The sequence below is a fragment of the Lissotriton vulgaris genome, chromosome 7, assembly GCF_964263255.1.
Source record: "Lissotriton vulgaris chromosome 7, aLisVul1.2, whole genome shotgun sequence".
Lineage (NCBI taxonomy): Eukaryota > Metazoa > Chordata > Amphibia > Caudata > Salamandridae > Lissotriton > Lissotriton vulgaris.
The window spans coordinates 685,702,111-685,726,407 of record NC_141695.1 but is presented as its reverse complement, the minus strand read 5'-3'; the positions used below and the strand labels follow the sequence as shown (position 1 = coordinate 685,726,407).

Sequence of the window (24,297 nt, the reverse complement as noted above, 5' to 3'; positions counted from 1 at the left end):
TCCCACTAGTGCCAAACTAATGGGCCTCAGGCGACCCCAGAGTTATCAGTTACCAGTGCCACGGAGGTAACAGCAGCCTTCCTCTCCAGCTAACTTGCGGACACACCCGGCTTCGCTGACGTAGAGGGCTTCCCTACACGCTGCCATTCTGTGGAGCGCCTGCGCTGCCTAGCAGGCGACCTGCTGCCCTCATGTGCGGCGGAGGCCTGTTCCAGTCCCAAAATCTCAAAGGCCGAGTCCAAAGAACGAACCTGGATCAGCTTGCCATTGAACTTGAAGATAAGCCTAAACGGGTGGCCCCATGAGTAGGGGATGCCTTGTTCTCGCAAATGAGTGGAGATGGGTTTAAAGTCCCTACGTTTGACAAGGGGGGAGGCCGCCAGATCCTGGTAAAGCATTGGGTGGTGGTCCCGGAACTGTATGGGGTTGAGATCCCGGGCTCTCCGGAGGATCTTTTCCTTGAGCTGAAAGTCATGGACACGCACCACGCGGAAGGCCAACATGGTGGGTCTGATCCATTTGGATTTCCTGGACCTCCTCCTCACCTAGGACGTGCCGAAAAAGGGCCTCCACGTACTCACGCAGGTTGTCACCCTCGCCCTTCCACGGGACCGCCCTGATTCTAATATTGTTCCATCGGGACCGGTTCTCTAAATCCTCAGCATGCGCCTGAAGGTCTAGATTCTGTTCCATGAGGCGAAGAACATCTTGCTGAAGTTGGTGGATGTTCCCAGCGGTCCCCAGGTCATGTCCTCAAACGTCGCCACTCGCTCACCGACAGCGTCCACATCGCGTCGCATGCAAATCTGAGGTGAGCTGTGAGCGAAGCTCCAAGATATCTTCTTTTATGGAGGAGAAGAATTCCAACATAAAGGCCTTGGTAGCCGGCGCCTCATTATCCTTAGAGCGCTGTGATTTGTCAGCAGATGAAGAGGCAGGCTGCCCCGCTACTTTCTGAAGGAGATCCTTGAGAGGTTTGTCCCTCTTGTTCCTGGAAGCCGCCATCCTGCGCCCAAGAGGGGCCCCCACTTCAAAGCGCTAGGAAAGGGCAAAGGTGGTTTCAGCCCCCAGCAGTTGCAACTGAAGGCCCACACCTCAGCACCTGCACACCAGTCCAACCGCGAGCCCCGTACTCCAAAGCGCGACACAGGCCCTGCGTATCTCCGGGGGGGAGGGGGAACACCGACCGATCAGGGCTCCGTCCAACCCAGCAGGGGGCAGAAAGCACCGCTGAGATGCCAGGCAGTGATTGCTACCTCGGGTACAAAGGAAGCAGACGGGGGGCGACCACTCAACTCCTCGACACCACACCCCAAATCTGGCCCGCCCCTGGAGCCAAGGTATGCTGCGCCTCCGTCCGCCGACACGCGGACCGAGGAGGCGTCCCTAGCTCCCACCAATACCTAAGAGCGAAGATGCAGTCTCAAGTGCCCCCCGATGAGCAGACGCCCTCCACGTGCTTTTTATAGCCGCCAGGCAAGATGGGCCCCGTCGCAGGTGCAAAGCTAGTAAGATGCCGCCTGTCGATTTGCGGGCCGATTGCAGGTCCCCCACTCCCAACAGGCTGCTCAAGTCCCAGCAACACAGGCACCGTCACTCGTCACTCGCCACTCTCCTCAATGAGGGCACTCACCCTCGTCGCAGCTCCACAGGCCTCACCTCCGCAGCCTTCTAGGTTGGGTCCGCCGCCGCACTCACCAGGCCCCGTCTTGCCGTCAACAGGCACGGGGGCCCCACTGAAGCGGCTCAGTCACCAGCAGCCCCGCCAGGGGTGGAGAGACAGGAGGGCAGGTCACGCGTTCCCTTAAGGCCCCTCGGCCGTCTGCCGCCACGTGAACCGAGGCCTCGGCCTCCGCTCACCAGCCTCCTCCTCGCACCGGCGCCCACCTCTCGGCCCTCGGGCCTCCTCCGGCTGCTCTGCTCTACTCCGCGACGGGGCCCAGACCACTCCGCCAGACACCACCGTCACTTCTTGCCGGCAGCGCCGCAACAGCAGCTCCACCGGGCTTCTCCGTCTAGGGGTGCAGCCAGGTACCGCAGGTCACCACTTACGAAGCTGGGGCGCCAAAGGACTAAATGGCGGCTGCCGTCTGGAGCCCTCGCTGCCTCCGCAACTCCGCCTCTGTGCTGCACGAACCTCCTCCCAGGTAAGTCGGCTGCCGCGAATGACACAGCGGTCGCAGCTCCTCCACGCCGCCATATCCACACCAGGCAGCCGCTCTCTTAAACGCTCCCACCAGTCAAGGGCACCGGGCCTCAGACGGCGGCACGCCACACCAGGCACAAAAATAGGGCCCCCACCAGGGGACAGGCTACAAGGTGAGGCGAAGGACCCCCGCGGCCAGCACAGATGGGCACTAGTAGGGGCTAAGTACAAAGCGATGCACGAGCGGCGCCAGAGGGACTGTAAAACACGTCCTACTCCGCCGCCATCTTACCCACGCCCCCAAATCCCCTTTTTTAAAGAGTGCAGTTGAAAAAAGGTAATTATAACAAAGCAAATGTGCTTCAATGGTCTTACAGATGCTTTGCTTTTACGAGGAGGCCTCCATCCAATCCTAGATTGTGAAATAACACATTTTTCACATAAGATTTACTTCTTGGTGAAACTAATTTTTAGCTCTGACCATTAGCTGGCTCACCAGACTATTGTTTGTCCAAAAGTCTGAACCACAGCAGTTATTTGTAGTTATCTGCAGTTGACGTTGTTGCACCAAGGATATTGTGCTGCATAACTAAATACTTATAAGGTCCCAAACGCGAGACCTATTGGCTATGCCAATGCTTGTTTAATTTGTATTTTATATTGATGATCAGGAATATTATCATGGTCAACAAATGACCATTAAAACAAAAAAACATCCAGGACATATAGCTCATTTGACAAGCGATACATAACTACCACAGCATAAAATAGCAAGAGTATATACCATGATTACATAATTCATGGTTCGAAATAAATCTAACAACACATAGTATTATTACCTTACATTATTCTTCTGCTACATCCTCCGTAGAAAAATCCTAAATTCCCTTGGCTTGTACAATTCTTCTAATTTTATAATCCGATCCATTTTCGCCCTCCAGTTTTTATATAGCGGCGGAGCCGAGGACTTCCACCTGGATGCCGAATTGTGCCCCCCGAAAATCAGGTTCAATTTGTACCTGAAGTTTTTTGCCTAAAAAGGCCATAATCTTGCCTCAGAAATCAAGTAATGTGGACCATAAAAACACTACATGCACCCAGTCTCCTCTAGAATGCCCACATCTTAAGCACTTAGTAGACAAGAATGGATACATCTGGTGATGGCGATTAATCCAGTCCACCCACTTCATCCCAATTTGCCCCACTCCAACCCACCACAATCCACCCGCTCCAACCTAAACCACCACAGCCCACTCTAATCCAATCTACCCCACTCCAATATAATGTTCCCCTACCCAAACTGCCCCACTCCACTTACAAACTCTCTGTCCCACTCCAATCTAATCCACCTCACCCCAATCTACCCACTCCATCCCAATTTACCCCACTCTAATCCACCACATTTCAGCCCACTCCAATCCACCACTCCCTCTCCAATCCGCCCCACTCCAATCCAATCCACCTCACTTCAATCCAAGCCACCCCACTCCAATCCAATCGACCCCACTCTAATCCAAGACAATCTGCCCAGCTCCAAACCAAATCAATCTGCTCGAATCCAAAACACTCTGCCCCAATCCAATCTGTCCCACTCCAGTCCAAAACAAAGTGCTCCACTAAATCAGCCACACTCCAATCCAAAACAATGTGTCCCACTCCAATCCAATCCACCCTCTCCAGTACAACCCACCTCCTCCACTCCAATGCATCCCTCTTCAAACCACTGTACTCCAATCCAATCCACTCCACCCCAAACCATTCTAAATCACCCCAATCCAATCCACCTCACCACATTTCAATCTACCCCAGCTCATTTCAAACCACCCCACTCGAATCTACCCACTCCAATCCAATCCAATCCACACACTACCTCAATCTACTCCACCCTATTCCACCCCACTCTATGCCAGTCCACTCTGACAGTCTATACCACTGAACTCTACTCCCATCTACGACACTCTCCTCCCCCTACTCCACACTATGAGACTCTACTCCAACAAATCCAGTCTACGACATTCTACTCCCCCCACTCCACTCTAGAACACTCAACGCCACTAACTTTTAGCCATGCTGAAAAGCAGCCGCACTGGTGTGCAACATGGCAAAAACACTTTGCCAAAGCCAATAGCTCTTGTATGGACTAGAACTATTTGCTTTGCCAATGCTTGTTTAACAGCTTTCTGATTGAAGAAAACAGTCACCCAGCACTGCTGCTGACCAGGGGGGCCACATGTAAAGGCCAGGAGAGCCACAAGCAGCGCCCATGCCGTACTTTCTGTATCACTGAACTAGACTATGACCGCGGACGCCTATCTACCACCGAGCAGCACTTTCCATGGGCAGACTACCACACTTCTTTCATTTGAAAGGGAGAGTATCTGCACTTCTTGGCACTGGTGCAATACATTTAATGGGAGAGTACCTGCACTTCTCAGCACTATGCAATACATGTAATGAGAGAGTACCTTCACTTCTCAGCACTGGCACAGTACATTTAAGCAGAGTAACAGCATGTCTCAGGAATAAACAGGTCCTCTATAAATAGTGAGTACCTGCACTTCTGTATTTCCATTTAAAGGACTGCCTTTGACTAGCTAAACGGTAGCAGACGGGCTTGCAAATGAACAGAACACAGCGATTGTCCCTCTGGAGTTGCTGCTGTCTTTCTGTGTTTGATACTAATCATGAGGTTCAATGTGCTAATTGCAGATGCTGGGGGTGTCTGATGAGGCAGCTTGTACTGGCCGAGGGCTGAAGAAGGAGGCTGCAGCACTTTTCTCTCTCACTGCCACTGCGAGAAAGGGATCGGTGTCTTGTGGGCATCTGCTTATACCTATCAGTGTACCTGCACCCACCTTTAAGGCCTATTCAAATCTGTACAGATGCCGTTGATGGCTTGTTTCACGGACTTGTCTATCCCATCTGTACGCTATATCCTCGTATCGAACACCTCAAAGGACTCATTCGTGTACGGCATCCTCTTTTATAACCCGCCCCAATCATATTTTTGCAGCCTGCTACATACTGTCCTAATCGCGCCATCATCTATCGAGTGGTCGCATGCAGACACCATACAACATCAACACAGGAAGACAAATAAATGAATGTATAAATGATTGTCCTCGCACACAGGCAGGGACTTTCATAGCAAATCACAAGAGTCCATGTGAGATCCTCCAAAGGCGCGTTCGCAGGCTTGTACGAACCTTGGTAACTTCTGCTACTAACATACTTGGCGACGAGGTGGCGGCTGCAGATTTACCCACACAAACATACGGGCCTATAATGAGGCAACCGGCCCGCCCGGGACTCTGCTTACAGAGCCCATGAGCAGGGCCGGATGAAGACCTTTTTATTTTTTACTTTATTTTTTAGAGTTTTATATATCAAGAGCTAGACCCAAGACAGCAGCTATCAGTGCGCTATACATGAGCACAAGTTTCGTTACCGAAGGACACATTCATTTTTGTGAGGCACAGGGAGATTAAGGGTCATATGTATAAACACATTTTCCCATAGACATAGAATGGGTAAAACCCTTTAATACATATGGCCCTAAGTGATTTGCACAGAATCACTGGATGTTGAGCATCAATGCCGAGACTCGAACCCAGATCCGCAGCTTTTAGTTCGACACTATAGCCATATGGCCACATCGTCTCCGCAACCTTTAAAGGTCCTAAGTTCCTAAAAGAATTTGGCGCTACCATTTATATCTAATTCAAAATATAAACAATAATAAACCATAAAAGAAAAATGTATTTTTCGAAATGAAATAAAACTTACAGTAAGAAGATAATAATGTTTCTTTTTGTATGCTTCCACGTTATTTATAGGTTCAGCTGCACCATTAGCAGTTTTGTACCATTTGGTAGAGGGTAAATCCGGCAATGGAGAATTTCTGAACCAAGTCAGAACCAACAGGGAGATAAGTAACAACCTAAGGGAGTTAAGTAACATCATAAAGAATCTGAGACAACAGGAAGAGAAGTGACAAACCAAAGACTCTGAGCCAACGAGGAAGTAAGTCATTGGGTACAGAGTGAAATCAGCAGGGAGCAGAATTGAGGCAGTGATCCCAAAACGAGTTCTGATGTAAACAAGATGGAGAAGGCAGCACTAAATTGAAGTTCAGCTAGAGCTCTTTAAGCCCTCCCCAGTAAAGAGAGATCCTTGAATTCTCTTTGTTGCAAGCATCACTCTTACATATCTTCTTAAATGTATGTTTGTTGTATGCAGTGAGTGTGTCGGATGACGTCTGTGTTGGTACCTGATTGTTTTTAATCCTTCATAGATAAGACTATGTGTCCATTGAGAAAATAGCCATCGCATATGAGATGAAATGCCTGATTCTTATGAGCTCTGTAGACTTCAGCATAGTAAGTCTAAGTTTGAGGTCACTGTTTGCGGAGGCTCATTTGCCTCAGGGTGAATCCTCTGCTGAGAGCCTACTGTGGGGAGAAAAGGAAGGACCAATATTAGGTTAGACGTGTCAGCGCTGTGAGTGATTGAAGCTTGGACATCTTGGAGTAAGTATTGTCCTTAAATCCCTAAGGTATATGCAGCAAGTCAAAAATTAGAAAATTAACCTACTGAATAAACTCTATCCATTTACGCTTGATAAGATGAAGACGGCAGGCAGCTTCCTGTTTGTAGAGGAAGACATTATGGCAGCAGGGCCTTGAATACTCGAAAAGGAACAACAGTACGAGGCTAGTCAGGCCTTCAGAATCAGGTACAATGTCATTCTGTTAGGCTGGACTGCTGCTGGACTTGGCAATTGTTTGTGCCTTCTGCATTAAATTAAAATCACCACTAGGTGGCGCCGTCAGTAAACTGCTGCTTCACCTCTCCCTGTGAAAGGCCAAAAAAATGTACATCTGTGAAATCTAGATTAGCGTGATGGTGGAAATCAGAATTATACTATTTAATCAATACAATCTCTAAATAGATGTACCAGGAAAGAGGGAATCACACTGGCAACAAATATGCTCGATCCGGCAGATGATTTACCGCTGTCATGTTTTCCCAAAACATATCCATCACATACCAATTTCTGCATGAAGGACTTGTTTGAAACATCCATCTTGCATTTTAATATGCAACACTTTTGGGCGGGGGGCGCGCCTCCTATCAATAGAAGCTTTGGTGCCCGCGTTGTGAAAAGCACCCTTCAGAGGGGGCTTTGTCCATCCTTTCACGCGCCGAGAAAAGAATCCCATTGTCCGGGAAACAGCGCCGCTAAGTGACCTCCGAAAAATGTTAGTTAAATGTAACTTTAGAAGGGTTACATTTATTTTTCTGGACAACAACCTACTTTAGACTTTATCGTTCCCAGCAACACGACTTTCACTGCATTCCACTGCCGCACTGTACTCAGCAACAGGACTCTCACTGCATTCCAGATGGCTGGCGCACGCAGGCCTGTGGTTTCCCACATTTAGAATAACAGCCCCCCTCTTTCAGGGCTGGGTTGTTATTTACTGGCAGCCTCGGGGACTACAGTCAGACGCCCCATCTCCCTCCCCCTGGCTGTGTGATTTGATGCATTTCACTAGTTTCCCTTAAGACTGACTCTTTCTTGAGTTTAATATAAAGTGATAGATGCTTTTGATATTAGCACATCGCTCAGCCATGAAATGCACACAGGAACGCAGCCATGGACGCATATTCACTAGACTGCCATGAACGACGGAAGTGACATCGCACATCCGCTGACACCCATGATGGCATGAGAGGGTTAACCGCATGCCCCTATCCTGAACCCTCAGTAGTCCTCTATTTGCGGCTGAGCCTAGCGAAAGAAAGAGTGGCTCCTGGGGCGTCGGTTCCTCACCCTGATATTTGAACCCTGACAGCTGGGGCAGCAATAGCAGTGAAAGAGCCACTCGAGGGCCGGTCAGAATAGAAAGCAGAAGCCAGTAGGAGCAAAAGCTGCCCCTGGCACCAATCTCAAACTGCATTTGAAAAGCGCAGCACTGTCAACACTAGGGGTATCTGGGCGCTGTATCTCCGTCGAAGCCCCGGTCTTGAGTCTCTTTCTGAAGTCTGCCAGCGAGGAGGTGTTACAGAGCTGGAGGGGAAGGTCGTTCCAGGCCTTGGCAGCGAGGCAGGAGAAGAAGCGGCTAATAGATGCGGGTGGTGTGGGAGAGCAAGTGAAGGAGCGCAGGTGTCTAGCAGGTACGTGGGAGTTCAGTCGATGGTTGATGTAGGCAGGTCCTAGACCGCGGAGGGCTTTGTAGGCGTGCATAAGGATCTTGAACTGGCATCTCTTCTGGATGGGAAGTCAGAGGAGGTCTCTCAGGTGTCGGGGGTGTGGGTTAGTTTGGGGATGTCCAAGATGAGTCTGCCTGCAGCTCTCTGTATAGTCTGGAGTCTTCGGAGGATCTGGGTGGCGATGCTGGCGTACAGGGGGTTGCCCCTGCTGCCCTGGGCTACGCCTAAATGACATCCATTGCATAGCTAAGATTAATGAACCTTAAATATGAAGAGTATTTAGTACCCAGCTGAGAGTAGGTGGGCTTATTTCATTGCTTGCATTAGTGTCCCCTTTGTGTGCCACCAAGTCAGGACAGAACATGCATGAGAGGAAGAGCCAAAGAAATTCCAACGCAGACACTGAAAGAACATAGTGAGTCTTTGCCTGCAAAGAGGCAATTGCCCAATAAATGTCTAATGGATACCCCATTCAATAACAATTAACCTGTTTTAACTTTTCAGCCTACATTTGGTGTCCTAATCAAAGCATTTGCCAGAGTGTTTCTTTTTAGGTTTATATTTTTCATGTTACAATTAACTATGAGCAATAATGATATTTGTGTTAAATTCTATATGTAAACAATGAAACATATTTAGAGTTGAAACGGTTTAATATGAGGTTTAGAAGTATATTTATTACATGTTTTGGTTATGCCACATTTCAGTGAAGCTGCCATATTTGTTAAAATGGATGTTCTTTCTGTCTCTGTGGATTCACTCCTGCAATCACCCCTCCCATCAGGCCCCTTTGTGCATCTTCTCTCCCCACAGTCTCTTCAAAAGCAAAGAAAACTGATGTAGTGTGGTTTCTTTATCAACAATAATACTAAGACCTATTAGATGAAGCCTCTAGTGCACTAGTAAGGTTGTACCATTCAAGGGTTCTTCTGTTGTGTTTCCGTGGCAGACTTTTTTTTCGCACTTTCATGAATAGATTTTGTTACATGTTGCAAATTATGTTCAAAACTTCACCAGTAGATTGTGTCACTAGTGAGCATCCTGCTTACTTAGAAAATGGCGTTGTGCTAACATATAATGCCATTTATGCAGAGTACTCTGATTTGAAATAGTGCATGGATCATTCCATGCTGAATCTGTGCTTCTAGCCAATTATCTATGAAATAATTGTGCAAAAGAACCCTGTGGTTTTGGGGAGGAGCCACATTTTTAGAGCTTTTCCTTGCAGACTTTCCCGTTCTATTGGGGGATGCTATCCAGCTTTTCCTTGATTTTTCCTGCTCATTTGATACTTTGTTCCCCTCACAGGCCTAAACACACCTAGCAAAATGCAAACAACAAGACGGAAGCAAAAGTGTGGCAGAAGTGCAACAAATCAATAAAGTAACAGTGGCAGGCACTGGGTAGCGGGCATGCAAGCTGTCTTATTGTGTGTTCCGTTTTTGGGGGCCAGAACAAGTCATATAGCTCTCAAGTGACCAGCGGCAGCTCCTCCGCAAAGGCGGAGGAGCGTCGCCCTACTGGTCTCCTAGCAGTTGAAAGATGAAAAATAAAATGATAATACCAGAGCGTTAATATCATTTTATTTTTCCCACTGCAGTGATTGGCTCAGTTGAGGCAGAGCTGCACCGTGTGACGCCAGGGCACTGCAGGGGGAGGAGTGGTGAGTGCTCTCTGTAAGTGTGCATGATGCTGTGCATGTTCTCCACCCAGGCTGCATTACAGCCTGGGTGGAGGACATGCCCAGGCGCCCAGCCACTGTCTGAGTGCCGAACCACGACGCTCAGACCAATCACAAAGTTGGCTGTGGAGAGCCTTGGAGCCCAAGTGCTTCCTGCTGCCGGACTCGGGGAAGAAGAAGAGGACTGGTGCAGAGTGGTATCCCGCCTCGATTCAAGGAATTCCTCTCCTTCCCACCCTATCACTCCCATCCAGTAGCAGCCACTACTACAAGTGACCTTTACTTTGGTAAACCCAGCCTGCATGTTATCCTAGAAACTGTCTGCTCAGTCATCTATATTGCAATTCAGACTTTAATGTTGAGCCAGCAGTTTGAGGTTAGTGGGTCCTCATAATGACCTTGACAGAAGGAGAGCTAGCTATGAAATGAAAGCTGGTGACATTTACCTCGGAGATCCAAAAACACAGGGGAGTGTGGGTGGAAGAGGAGGTGCAGCCTTTGCTCGGGATGGGGAAATGGAAAGGTGATAGTGAGCACCTTAAAATGGCTCACAGTTTTAACCCTGTGTGAAGTACAGGAAGGTGTGTCGGTCCGCTTTAATCTGTCTGATGTTCCTCACTCAGGCACTGGTGTGTCCTCTATGCGTTTCCTGCAATTCCGCAGGTGTTTCCACATAAATGACGTTATCTTAAACCATTGCCTGGTGAATATATGAGGCAATTTGGCCAACTAACACATGGAGTTATATCAGTTCAAAGGACTTTCTAATGTGCTACCAGGCTGAATTGACGCAAGTGCGCTTTACATAACCCAGAGTATGGGGTACATTTTGCCTAAAATATAAATGGTTATCACTTATGCCACTATCATGGTACTTCACAGAAAAGACACAGAAAAGCAAAATCACAGAAAGTGGAGGGGTCATGAGATCATGAAAATGCTTTGTTAAACGGAATACATTTATCCATCTACTTCGGGCTGGAGAGGTTCCTAACTCCAATGCAAAAGTTGCACCTGGTAGACAGATACCCAGGAACAGGCACAGGAGGCAGAACAAGTAGCCTGCGAGCTTGGAAAGAGAGATAGACTAAATCACCTTGACTAATGGATAGGTTGCACAAGGTAGACCTTTTGTGCCATGTTACATGTTATGATACAAGATCTATACTGTGCTGACTACAAACTGAACAATCTCTTGCAACGTGCCCGCAAGCTCTGCTTGCCTGGCTGTGGACTGGGAACAATGTTCTAATTCAGGCCTGAGAGTGATTCAGGCAGTAATGTTGGCAGGCAGAACTTTTCACGGTTTGGCTACTTGGGTGGAGAAGCTTCGGTCAACCCTCCATATGCATCTGGTTTTCAGGATGGCCAATGTATGGGTAGATGCTCCACAAAAGAAGCTCTTGATGGTGCAAGTCCTTGTTCTGAATCATTTGTAGGTTGGAGTGGTGCTTTGAAGGTCAGACAAAGGACACTTGGTATGATTTATTGATAAGATTGTTGGTGGTATGTACGGGCTGAAGAATGGTTGGGTTCCCTTTTTGTTAATGAATCGCCCTGTTGGCTTTCAGACTTTTTGGAATCTGCCTGGCTGACAAACGGGAAAACAGCATATATTGCAATGGCGCTGCATAGTGAGGTATTTATTATAGAGCTAGTGACTACTGCCGTTGTTTTGTTTACTGAGATGTTTTGAGGTAAAAGAAGGCACTCTTTTCCCAGGACTGTCTTAATATGTAGTTGAGGGAGGTACCCACGTGTAGGGACTTTTTTGAAGGAAGGAAGAGAATGACTGAGAAGAGTTGCAGGGAATAGGTAACAAGTAACCCCAGATGAATTTCGTTTTAACCCTACTGATGAAGGATAACATCCAGAAACACATGTGTCTAGAGATTAACAGCACTAACTTGCACCAACTTTGGTGAACCACTCTGCAAAACTTCAAGTAAGCATGTAAATTGAACTGCATTTACCAGGATGCAAAGGGGCGAACTGTGCTAGGAGGTGAAGCAGTGTGCTCCCATCCCCCTTCAATAGGTAACAAGTGATCATGTTCAGAGAGGGTGATACAGGCCTGGCATCAGTTCATCTATCTCGGATCTATTTAATGTAAGAACATTTTTGTTTTTGGCATAAGCCAGTCAATTGCTTTTGGTTGCTGCTGATATGTTTGCAAATTTATCATGCCAGTGGCGTCAAGCACATTTCAGATATCTGCTATAAATAAAGGACATTTTTCATAATTGGAAAACCTTTATGTGCTTTGCCTGAGCAAATCTTCACTGGGGGAGATATTGAAATAAGTCTAAATTTTAGATAGGAGGGACGAGTAGACACTATCAGCCACATATGTCAAAGGAAATTGCATTCGCAAACGGTGCGAATCGCAAAATTCGGCCGTTTGCGAATGCAATTCCCATTCTTGGGATGCATTAACATTTCTGTTATTTTCGCAATTTAAGAAATCGCAAAATTGCGATTTCTTAAATTGCGATTGCATTTAAGGAATCTCAAATTGAGATTCCTTAAATGCAATGCATCAAACTTTAAACATTTGCGATTTCGCAAATAAGGGGAGCAAATTACCATGAAGTTGACCTTCATAGTAATTTGCGAAAACTTTGAAAAATGCACTAAAGTGCATTTTTCAAAGTTCCATTTTACACACACACACATGCCCTTGGGGCATGTGAGTGTGCAAAATGTACTCATAAGCAGATTTCAGGGGTGCAACAGGGTGTCCTTTGGACACCCCTGCACCCTTGAAATTGCATTCTTAATTTGCGAATTTTTAATGGTGAATTGCAAATTAAGAATGTCTTTCCATTCATTCCTATGGGCCTCTAGGCCCATAGGAATGGATGGGGAAGCATTCCTTAATTGCGATTCTCAATTAGAGAATCGCAATTAAGGAATTTTAAGAAATCGCTATTTTTATAGCGATTTCTTGATGCATTGCAGTTTGCAATTCCTTAATTGCGATTCCTTATTTTTCGCAATTAAGGAATCGCAAAATGCAATATTGATGCATGTGCCTGTATATGATGCTGGGGTTGGAAGGGGAGTGAACAGGTTTACACCACTCTTGGATGATTAAGAAAGGTGTCAATTGTTATGTTGAGAACTAGTAACCCCAGGTACTGGAATCTATGACTTTTGCCAACAGTGGCGGCAGTCAGCCAATCTGAGGCTTATAAATCAGGGCCATCGCTTCCCAAAGATCATTATCTATGAATTATTTATTTTGGCATGCACATTATTAAATAACTACATATCCCAATATTCCTGATGCTGTGATGCTGGAAGCAAAGAAGCTAGAAACAACACAAGCCAAGACTAGACGCTGAGGGTGGGGGCTAGGCCTACGTATCTTCGTCCTAGCAGGATGAGGGTGAGAGTCGGCCTAACATTCTCTGTACTGGGAGCTGGAGTCGGGTCCTTCTGTCTCTTTAGTGGCATACTGTATCGATCAGCATTATAAATGCAGTATGCATGTTTATTCTTCGTCTTTTGCACGGTCATGAGGGAAAAGCCACTGCTAACTCCATCTGATGGACATTATATTTACAAGTCATAATTTGCCTTTAGCTCGAATAACTATGTAATTAGTCAGATCACAATAATTTTAATCCTGATTAAATCCAAACCGTGAATAAATAAAGTCCAACACTGAGATTGTGTATCAAATGTCATATACCACTCTGGACAGTTTTTCACCTGTCCAGAACCATAACTCTGGAAAGCTCCCTGAGCGGTGGCCATCTTGCCTTTGCAGATTACTCACCAGGTTGACAAAGTCCTGATAGCAGATCTTCCCGTCGGAATTACTGTCTGCCAGCGCCAAAAGGACTTCGAACTTGTGTTGGTCCAGCTCTGATCCGTGCTGCTGTAGAAGCGTCCAGAATTTTTCAGTGCTGATGTAGCCAGTGTTTTCTGGGTCGTACTGAAATAGAAATAAAGTATAGAAAAAAAGGGACAGGTAAGCTACCAGAAACCTGCATTTTCAATCACATCCTAGCTGATTTCAGTATTGATTCCTTCCAACAAGTGTAGTACAGGATGGGACACTGGGACAAGGGAGGATTAAGCAGTCCTGTCCATGTATGGGACATTGAAGGCTGGTGTGTTAACCTAGCCGAAGGCACGGGCGCCCAGGTGATGCACACAGGCCTGTGCAACAAAGAAAAATGATGCAAGGTGCTGCCGCATTACAAATGGTCGCACGTGGGAACTGAAATTGGGGAGCTAACAAAGGCATTGGGCGTGAAATCCATATGAAGGAATACGAAGCCCAGGGGTAAGGATAGGCTTGCCACTTTGAATAAACCATTTAGGGCCACCAATTGGAGGTAAACATGAAGGTTGCAACCATTGCAGTGTCGGAAAACATTGGTAACCCAAGCATTCGTACAACTCAGCCAAGAATCCCAAACCTTCCTTTTTAAAGAAAATCAAGAACATATTCATATGTTTTGAGTTCAAAGAGCCTCATTATTATTTTCATTAAAACAATGGCCCACTCACAGGTGGGGCAAATCAATCAATCTTTATGGCAGTGACCATACCATTCTTAGATAGACCTGCCTTTTGGCATCCGAAAAGGCCCTCAAAACAACACACCCATTGGACCATCTTTTTGACAGGGACCACACTCTTATCATGAGCCTGATCACTTGAGTATTGCTCATGCCACTGGGACATTGTGGAGAAAAGATGCGAGGTACGACATAGTGGTGTGGTAAGGCAAGAAGTTTATTGAAATGTAAAGGCACCCACGACAGAGAGCTCCCGCTGCGCACCAGGATCTCTGTCAACTGAACTAACGTTCACAGAGTCCTGGTACGCATTGTTGCAGTCCCGACCATGGAACCAGTTAAATAATACAACCAGGAGTCTTGTGGACATCCACGCGCTGGGGTGCAGTGCGAAACGTCTACACGAGACGCAACCTACTACATCTATCTTAGTCTTCTTTCTTTTTTCTTAGGTTAGGGTTCTGTGGTTGGTGAGATGTCGCCTGCTGCTGCTGTAGCAGCAACCACCAGAATTACTCCCACTTGGTGGCCCTGAATAACTTATTCAAAGCAATTGCTAACCATTGTCCTTTGACGTCAAGCTCTATGTCTGAATTTCACACCAAAGGATTTGGTGGTTTGTGGTGCCCCCGCCTCTGCTCCCAGTCGTGTGACCCAGAGGAAGGTTGATTTCACCAGAGAATTCTCGGGGGCAAGGCTCCTCTCTAGGCGTGGGGACATAGCCTGCTGTCATTTTTTATGGCCTTTTCCTATAGAATTTCAAAGGCACCTATTTGTTCAAAATTCTCTCACTGGCAGGTGACTGAGTCTGCCCCATCCCAGTCTTATCATGGCCTCAGAGGCACTGGCCTGGCGTGGACTCTGTAGGGTAAAAATAACTAACCAAGCAGCGGTGCTCTCAATTTCATGAAACTCGAGAGAATAATCTATAACATTATTCTGAGCTTTTACTTACCATCACTGAATTTACAATGTAGTGTCTCCGGGAGCGAGATACCCTGCATAGCTACGGCTTCGCCTTCATTCTAGTGCAAAATGTACTGAAAATGCAAGTCCCTGTGCTGAGCGATCATGTGAATATCAGTGGTGTAACAATACCCCCAGCGTGCCCCTGCCGTGCGGGGGGGCGGAGAGCTCCTTACTGTGTCTGGAGCGTGGGGCCCCTCTTCGTGCACTTTGAGGGGGGGGGGGGGAGGAAGGGGCACTAAAGTTTTGTTGAGCCACTATGACTGGGGAATATGTGTTTGACTTCAATAATAAATGTAATGGCAACTACAGTTATATAGTGCACAGACTTTACCTGAGGTGTCGAGAAAGTTTGTAAAACAAGCTGAAAATCAGATTAGTGTTCCACCACACAAGCATCTGAGGTTTTAATATCTGATTCTGCATGTGAGAGCGTGGAAGCATATAGACGAAGGAACAAGTTAAACATAAATTATTCTGTAATGTTAATTGTTCTATTTAAATACCCCCCTGCCCCACCCCTTCAACTCGCTATGCACACAGCCTTATGAAAGGTTGAGCACTACCTGTGATCAGGTCTCCAGCCACACCAAGTCAGCAGCCTCTGTGTGCTGAACGAGGGGGCGAGCCAGACCCAGTGACAGGGCCCTTCTCGCCTGTCGAGCTCTCCGGGCCTCCTCTTCCCAGCAACTTTAGTTGCCCCCTCGTGCCGCGGCCCCCCATTCAGGCGATTGATCTATTTTACCTCCAGACCCCGGGAGGCGGCGCCTTTGTTGCAGGCCGCCCTGGCTGTGAAGCTGGGCTTTTCTTGGCTCTGAGCGCTCCCTTTCTCGCTCTCCCTGGGAAAGCGGGAAGCTTTCTGGCGCGAACAACAGCGCCGCGGAGTGGCCCTCGGGTCTGGCCGCCCCTCAGAGGCCGCGGGGGTTTGTATCAACGACGCACAAACGCGGGGAGAATGAAGACAAGTGCGCAGCTGACCCGGGGCGCGCGCCAACATTGCCGGTGGCGGCTGGCGCGCGCTCCGGGTCAAGTGCGCTCTTGCGGCAGAGCACCTGCAGGCCTGGCGCGGGGTTGGGCCAGTCGCTCGCACACGGTGTCAACATGAACAGGCTCTCTTGAGCTCAAACAGACAAACAAATGCGTACAGTGTTGTGCGTGCCAGCCTCAAAGCGGCAGATGGCTCTTTGGTGTCCTGTGTGAAACAAGCTAGGAGTGTCTATCTGTGTGCCAATGGGCAGCCTTCAGCGTCCCTGAAGCAAAAACTTCTAAACAATTGGCAGCCGTTGGCATCTTTCCCGGCAGCAATTGAGTCTCTGCAGGGATGGCATACAATGGCCTGCGTCCTAGATCTGGAAGTCAGCAGGGCGTGCTCTTGCGCCAGTAACTTCAGTTTCACAGGAGTCTCACACCTCTGGAAAGTCAGCGTGCAAAAAAGCCAAATCGTTCACAGTTCCTTTACTAGTCTGTATTCCGTTCTCCTGACTAACCTGCCATCGAGGAACAGCAATAGGGTGCTACATTTAGTAATACAACATCAGAAATAATATTTGGAACACTAAACAAAAAAGAATAGAGCTCAGCGTACGCCCCTAGGGGCCTCTAGGCGCTGACTGATTATTGGCCTCGGGATAGATTTGCGAGGACGTCCAGGCTGCAGATGGCATCGAGAAAAGGGTTCAAGAATTATGGGGAGAGGACAGGCCTTCATGGAGGGAGGATTGGTCTGAAGGTGGCGTGATGCCAATCACAGCAGTTGTACAGGATTGTAGGATTGAAGTCGTGACTTTTGGGCAAGGATGGATGGCAGGTCAATTAGGAGGAAGGGTCTTGAAAGTAACCAGTGCAGCAGTTATACGCTTAAGCAAGGGCACACGAGCAGGACCAGTGCCTTCTAATGTCTCTCTTATTATTGAACATCAGCTGATTTATTCATTTCTGACCTTACATGAGATTACAGCAAGCACCGGCAAAGCCAAACAATCTGGCCTTGGCAAACTGGTGCAATAGTCCATTTTTTAACAACAACTTTATTGAAAACATATGCTACAGAAATAGAAGAAAAAATGCTGCCTCGTGTGACAGTCATGTGCGTGCATTGAAAATGTGAATTTAAAAAAGCATTCACTGATGTGGCCATTTTACTAGTGAGTTAAAAAAAACATAACAAGTCTTTCAGGTGACCACGTATTTTATCATTATTATTTGTGAAGCAGACAAGAATAAGTAAGGTGCTTAACAATTAAGTAGTTGCTACAATGTTACAATGTCTCTTACACACTTCATAACAGTAACCTTTAAAACAGAGTTTATAAATAAAGCATGAATGGGGCAATCGAAGAGCAGGAAAAATAAATAGAGGGTATTTAAAGATGATAAATACATATGTCGATTATGACCCAGCTTTGACACTGAAGAAAAAGGGACTATTTTTAGGATTATGTGAACAACGTGCATAGGATTTGTGTTGTCACTCAAAGGGAAAGGAGCCAGTTGGTAAAGTGAGCTGACCCACTGCCACATGCTGTACGCTGTGGTGAATGGAAGCAAAATATGAATTGGCAATTTAACAGACCAATACATGAAACCCGCTGCCTAAAAACGAATTAATGTATACTATGTAAGAATTATTTGGAAAAAATATAGTCTGGTAAGGCAGCTGAAGGCCAGACTTAAAAACGGCTGCCTGGAAGGCTAAGACAGATTCACAGTAAAGTGAATAACGAAAACATGGGAGATGAGACCAGATAAACTAGCCAGCAAAAAAAAAAGCATTGGTAAAGAGAAGAATGCCTTTACTCGCAGTGAAGTTAACCACTGGCTGAAGTGACCCACTGCCCCATGCTGGATGCTGTAGAGAAAAATGTGAATTACACAACAACAGACCCATGGATGAAGAGAGCTTGCTGACAGTGACTGTCAAGCTCTAATACTGATATTGACAAAGGAGAGTGGTGTTGAGAGTCACAGTGTGTCGTGGCATAGAGTGGCATGGCGTAAAGTGGCATGGCATAGAGTGCCATTGAGTGGAGTGGCGTAGAGTGTTGTGGAAGGTCATTGAGGGAGAAGAGTGTCATAGAGTGTAATGGCATAGAGTGGAGAGACATAGAGTGTCGTGGAGTGACATAGAGCAGAATGAAGTAGAGTAGAGTGCAGTAAAGTAATGTGAAGTGTTGTAGAGGGAATTGTGTAGATTGGAATAGAGTGACATAGAGAGGAGTAGATTGTCATTGAATGGAGTAGGGTAGTAGAATGGAATGGCATAGAGTGGAGTAGAGTGTTGTAGAGTGGCGTGGCATAAAGTGACATAGAGTGGAGTGTAATAGAGTGGCGAAGTGGAGTAGTGAGTAATAGAATAGATAGATGAACTCAAGCTGGACAGCCTAAAACAAATAAAGCCAGCAAATAGAAATCAAGGAAATGTGAGTTAAAAACCAGAAAGCCAATAGTAAGCAATGGGTGGAATGCATTACCAGAGAAGCTTTCTGAATCTCCCCAAGATGTTTTCAGTAAACCAGACAGGTGCGCTATCTAGTACGCTATGACCTAAAAATGCACTCGCCTTTTGGGGGTCCTAGATACACCCATCAGTCCCGTGTGAGCTGAAGTAATACATTCAATGGCCCATCCACTAAGACAGGTGCACCCTGAACATACGACCTTGATGAACTACCATTTCAATTAATTTTGTGATTGTTCTTTTTTTAATTATTTTGTTGCATAAAGTAAAACATCGGAAATCCTACTGAGAACCCAGACTCTTACTGCATAATTTAACTAGTACTGAAATAGTCAAGCGAACTAAACATGCAGTGGGGTTGGACAATTCTTGAATCCCGTTCCCATAGTACGGAATGAAAATACTGGATTGCTAAAGCAATCACGTAGTCCTACAACTTCGACTATAGTTATGTTAAAATGGCATGGGGAGCCTTTAACCCTCGTCTTGGTAAGAAATTAAATATAACAACCTGGATACAAATTTGGTGTAATCTAAGACTGAGTCCAATCCGATGTACAGTATGCAAATGACTCATGTACAGAATGCAAACACAAAGTTCACAGCATGATGAACAGGGCGCATGTACAGTGTGCATCAGCCTGCTGCGATGCGAGGAAATTTGTAAAGCACTAATGCTGCACAATATTCTGCTAAATGCGCTGATCGTCAGTTACACAGTTGTGCTCTGCAGTTTGAGGTAGAGCATTCACACCTGCACTGTACATCAGCCCGACGTGCACTAAGCACACCTGCACAGTGCAGTCTGATGCAGTGTGCAATGAGATGTCTACTAAGCACTTGTGCAATATATTTTGGTCTGATGTACAATTTGCATGTGACCTACAACATTTCTCTTTGGGATCAACAGTGTGTTACAAAGTCCTCGAACCTTCGCCTGGAACTATCGACCTCTCAGTATGTCTCCTAAACACCGACTTGAGGTACAATCAAATTACCAAGTAATATCACACGTTCTAGGACATTCATACTAAATGTGGGGAATACTAGTAAAAATAATGACTTCGGGGGGAGGAGCTTCACGGGCAACCAAGATGGCCGCGTGAGCTCGGAGCTCCGAAAACCCTCCGATCCTCCGAATTAATCCTGTCGTCTATCCTGCCCACGGAAGTGGGAACATGCTGTTGAACTGCTGCTGATGCGGGACTCGTTTTCCCATTGAAGATCCGAGTTCCCTAGGTGGAGTTACACCGTGTTGAAGATTGGGGACGACGACGCCATCAGTGCCCGGGTTTACATGGGCGACTGCAGCGCTGCTACACGGTGGTGGTCCTAGGAGTGAACGACTGCCCCACCTCAAGGAACCACCCAGGCTACTCTGTGGACTGAAGTGCTGACCGAGCGGTGGGGGCGGATGCTATCGCCTACGACTTGGGGCCCCGACGAGGACCAGGGAGTCTTCCCGATTGAGTGGCTTTTTGCCCAACATGGCTGGCAGAGGTGATCCAGATAGAGGAAAACCCCGGGTCAGTAGAAAAATGTCTCTTTCTCAGTCCACTATCTCCGATCGCTACACCTACCCTAAGGGATCGCCCGGAGCCACCATGAGGACTAAGGACATGCAGCGGAAAGTGTCGCCGGATGACTCGGCTCCAACTCTCCGGGACGTAATGGGCGCCATTGCGGGCATCAAGGCGGAGATGCATAAGCAACATGAGGTGCTATTGCATAAGGTCGACACGCTAGCCATCGAGATCAATTTGATCAGAGCCGATCTTGGCAAGACTAATGACAGAGTCAAGTCACTCGACATAAAATCGTCGAGTCTGACCTCGGACGTAACGGACTTACAATCGGAGATCCGAGACCTAAAAGTTGCGAACTCGATGTTTGCCCGCAGGCTTGATGATTTTGAAGGACGGGCCAGGCGCCAGAATGTCCGCATCGTTGGTGTCCCAGAGGGGGCCGAGGAGGATGCCACCGATCTCTTTGTTGAGGACTTGGTCCAGAACCATCTGACCCCCGGCGGCCTCAGCAAGTTCTTTTCGGTGGAGCGAGCTCATAGACTGCCCGGAGGCCGCCCGAAGCTGGGGGCCCCTCCGCGCCCTATCATCGCCAGGGTGCTCAACTTTAGGGATAGAGACGCTATACTGCAGGCATCGAGGAGAGGTGGGCCGCTGAAGTTCCAAAATGCTGACATTAACTTTTTCCCGGGCTTCACCCAAGCGGTGCAGAAGCGAAGGCAAAGTTTCACGGGCGTGAAACGTAGACTGCGAGAGCTGGGGATGAAGTACTCTATGCTGTTCCTGGCGAAATTACGTATCGAACATGATGGCCAGGCATTGATCTTTGACATGCCAGAAGCGGCCGGGGACTGGCTGGACACTTTGCCCCAGCGCCGGGGCGCGCCCGAGGAACAGTCGGAGAGGGTGGCTGGTGGCCCCAATCTTCAGGAGTAAAAGGTCCCTTTGGGCCATTTTCGGATGATGAGTCTGCTCAGGCAGTCAGTCGCAGATCACTGTACTTTTGCTGCTATCCTTTACCTGTGAACGGGGGAAACGGGGGGGGGGGATAGGTTGCCTCTTTTCTCCTCTAGGGGCTTTTCGTAGAGTAGTTTTTGGGGCAACAGGCACACTGCTAGTTGGGGGGGCTTGTTAGTCTAATGCAGGGGTGCAGGGTGGGGGGTGGTTGGGTTGATTGTTTTCTGTGTGTTTTCTTTCTCTTTCCTTTACCTATTTCGTGGCAAGGTGACTATTCTGTTGTTGATTATGCCGTAGCGGCTGCTCCCTGCAGGGGCGGCATGGGCCTCTACATTGACGATTGGGGGTAAGAAGTTACATGTACTGAGTTGGAATGTTAATGGGCTGGGTGATCGCATTAAGCGAGGGGTTGTGTTGCAAATGTTTAAAAGATGCATGCCTGATATCATCCTGTTGCAAGAAACACATCTCATTGGGAATACGTGCCACGCACTCAACAGAAAAGGCTTCAAAATGGTGGCACACTCGGGGTTCTCCTCGGGGTCCCGTGGGGCGGGGATCATGGTGCGCATGTCTCTCCCGTTTGAGATAGAATCTAGCGTGATCGATGAGCGGGGACGCTACGTCGCCGTCACGAGTAGGTGGGAGGGGCGTACCCTGGTCTTGGTTTCTGTTTACGTCCCCCCTGGTTTGCAAACGACTACTTTTCAAGATCTTGGGGGAGCCATTTTGGGCCTGCCCGAAGGTTTGCTTATAGTTGGTGGGGACTTTAATGCAGTTGGATCTGGGACTTTAGACCGTTATCCATCCAGAGATCTTTGAAATGCGCAGTCCTGGCTTCCTGATTTCCTGGACACCATGGGGCTTATTGATTGCTGGAGACTACTCCACCCCGCTCAGCGACAATACTCCTTTCACTCGGGAGCGCACGGTAGCTTCTCCAGGATTGACTATGTTCTGGCATTGGCTGCCCACGCGTCGGCTGTCTCCGAGGTCCGTAACCCCAAGACTCGTGACCTCCTGGCTAAGGCCATTGAGCTTTATTTTTCCGAAAATACGGGCTCGGTAGCATCGGCCATGTCCCTATGGGAGGCCTTTAAAACTGTCCTGCGAGGAGAAGCCTTCTCCTTAATAGCCGGGGCGCGCAGACGTAGAGATGAGGAAGTGGTGCGGCTGGAATCAGAGATTGGGGATCTTGATTCTCAATTGGAGACTGGACCGACGCCTGCCCTGTTACATGCTCTCTCACTCAAGCAGTCGGAGTACCGGGCCGCTGCTACTGACGCTGCCAAGGCAATGGGCAGAGATCAGCAAGGGAGGATCTACGATGTCGGGGACAAGGCAGGTACGCTTATTGCGTGGCTTGACAAGAAGGAGATGGCCTCCCGTGTGGTTCCCGAAGTGCTGGGGGAGGACAGACTGGCTGTTACCGACCCCAGCGCTATAGTTACGGTCTTCGCCGATTATTTTGAGTCCGTATACACCTCGGCTTCTGATATGACCGAGGCGGACTCTGCCGCTATCCTTGACGGGATTGAACTTCCGTGTTTGTCGGACACTGAACGCGACGACATGGACAGAGGTATAACGGCGGACGAGGTTGCGCTTGCGATACACTCTTTAAGGTCTGGCAAGGCTCCCGGTCCCAATGGCCTCCCGGTGGAGCTCTATAAAATAAAGGCTGACACCATTGCTTCGCCTTTGAGGAACATGTTCCTTGAGGCGCGCGAGGTGGGTGAACTCCCTCCGGACCAACGATTGGCCACCATTGTGGTCATCCACAAGGACGGGAAACCCAGAGACCTCTGCCGGTCATATCGCCCAATCTCCTTGTTGAACGCCGAGCCTAAGATCCTGGCTAAATTATTGACCAATCGGTTGGTGGGTGCGATTGCCGATTTGGTACACCCGGACCAATCGGGCTTTATTCCTCATCGCAACACTGCCCTCAACCTTAGGAGACTCCATGCGGTCATGGCAAGGGTCAGTACGCTCCGGGAGCCGTCCATCTTAGCTTCTCTGGACGCAACGATGGCTTTTGATTCCCTTGAATGGAATTACCTGTGGGCAGTGCTGTCGAAGTTTGGGTTTGGCCCTGAATTTATCAGATGGGTCAGACTTCTATACGCTAACCCACTGGCCAATGTCGCGGTCAATGGCCGAGTGTCCGCATCTTTTGCCTTGCGAAGAGGTACCAGACAGGCATGCCCCCTGTCGCCTCTGCTATTTGCATTGGCACTTGAGCCCCTTGCCGCTTGGTTACGGACCCACCCTGAGATTACTGGGATGAAGTGGTCTTCTGACTTCGAGGACCACGTGTCTTTATACGCGGACGACATTTTGCTCTACCTCACCGCTCCGTGTAAATCCCTGATTGTGGCTTGCGATGTGCTGCATACCTGCGGCAGATACTCGGGCCTGGTTATTAACTGGTCCAAATCTCACCTTTATGTACTGAATGGTGAGACTCCGCGTCTTCCCAGGGGCTGCGCTATACAGATCGCGAGGCAGGGGTTTAAATACCTGGGCATTTATATTTCCACCGATGCCCGGACACGGTATTCAAATAACTTGCTTCCCCCTCTTGCACGCCTTCGGCGCGACGTGGAGGGGTGGCGCAAGCTGCCGCTTTCCCTGCTCGGACGTGCGGCACTGTTTAAGATGATGTCTCTGCCCAGATTCTTGTACGCGCTCCAGAACACACAGGACCCAGTCCCCTCTAGATATTTTAGAGAGGTCGAAGGTTTGCAGCGGACCCTCCTCTGGGAGGGTAGGCCACGCATTGCTATAACCAAATTGACGCTCCTGTGGTACCA

At 48.1% G+C, this 24,297-nt stretch overlaps 1 protein-coding gene across 1 annotated transcript in view; it reads right to left on the bottom strand.

The window, feature by feature from the left end:
• RHBDL3 (rhomboid like 3) overlaps nucleotides 1-24,297 on the bottom strand; it is a 607,196-nt gene that overhangs the window by 253,011 nt on the left and 329,888 nt on the right. Inside the window, exon 3 of the mRNA XM_086930901.1 lies at nucleotides 13,828-13,986. Coding sequence (XP_086787027.1) covers nucleotides 13,828-13,986 — 159 coding nt within the window. The remainder of the gene's footprint in view (nucleotides 1-13,827; nucleotides 13,987-24,297) is intronic.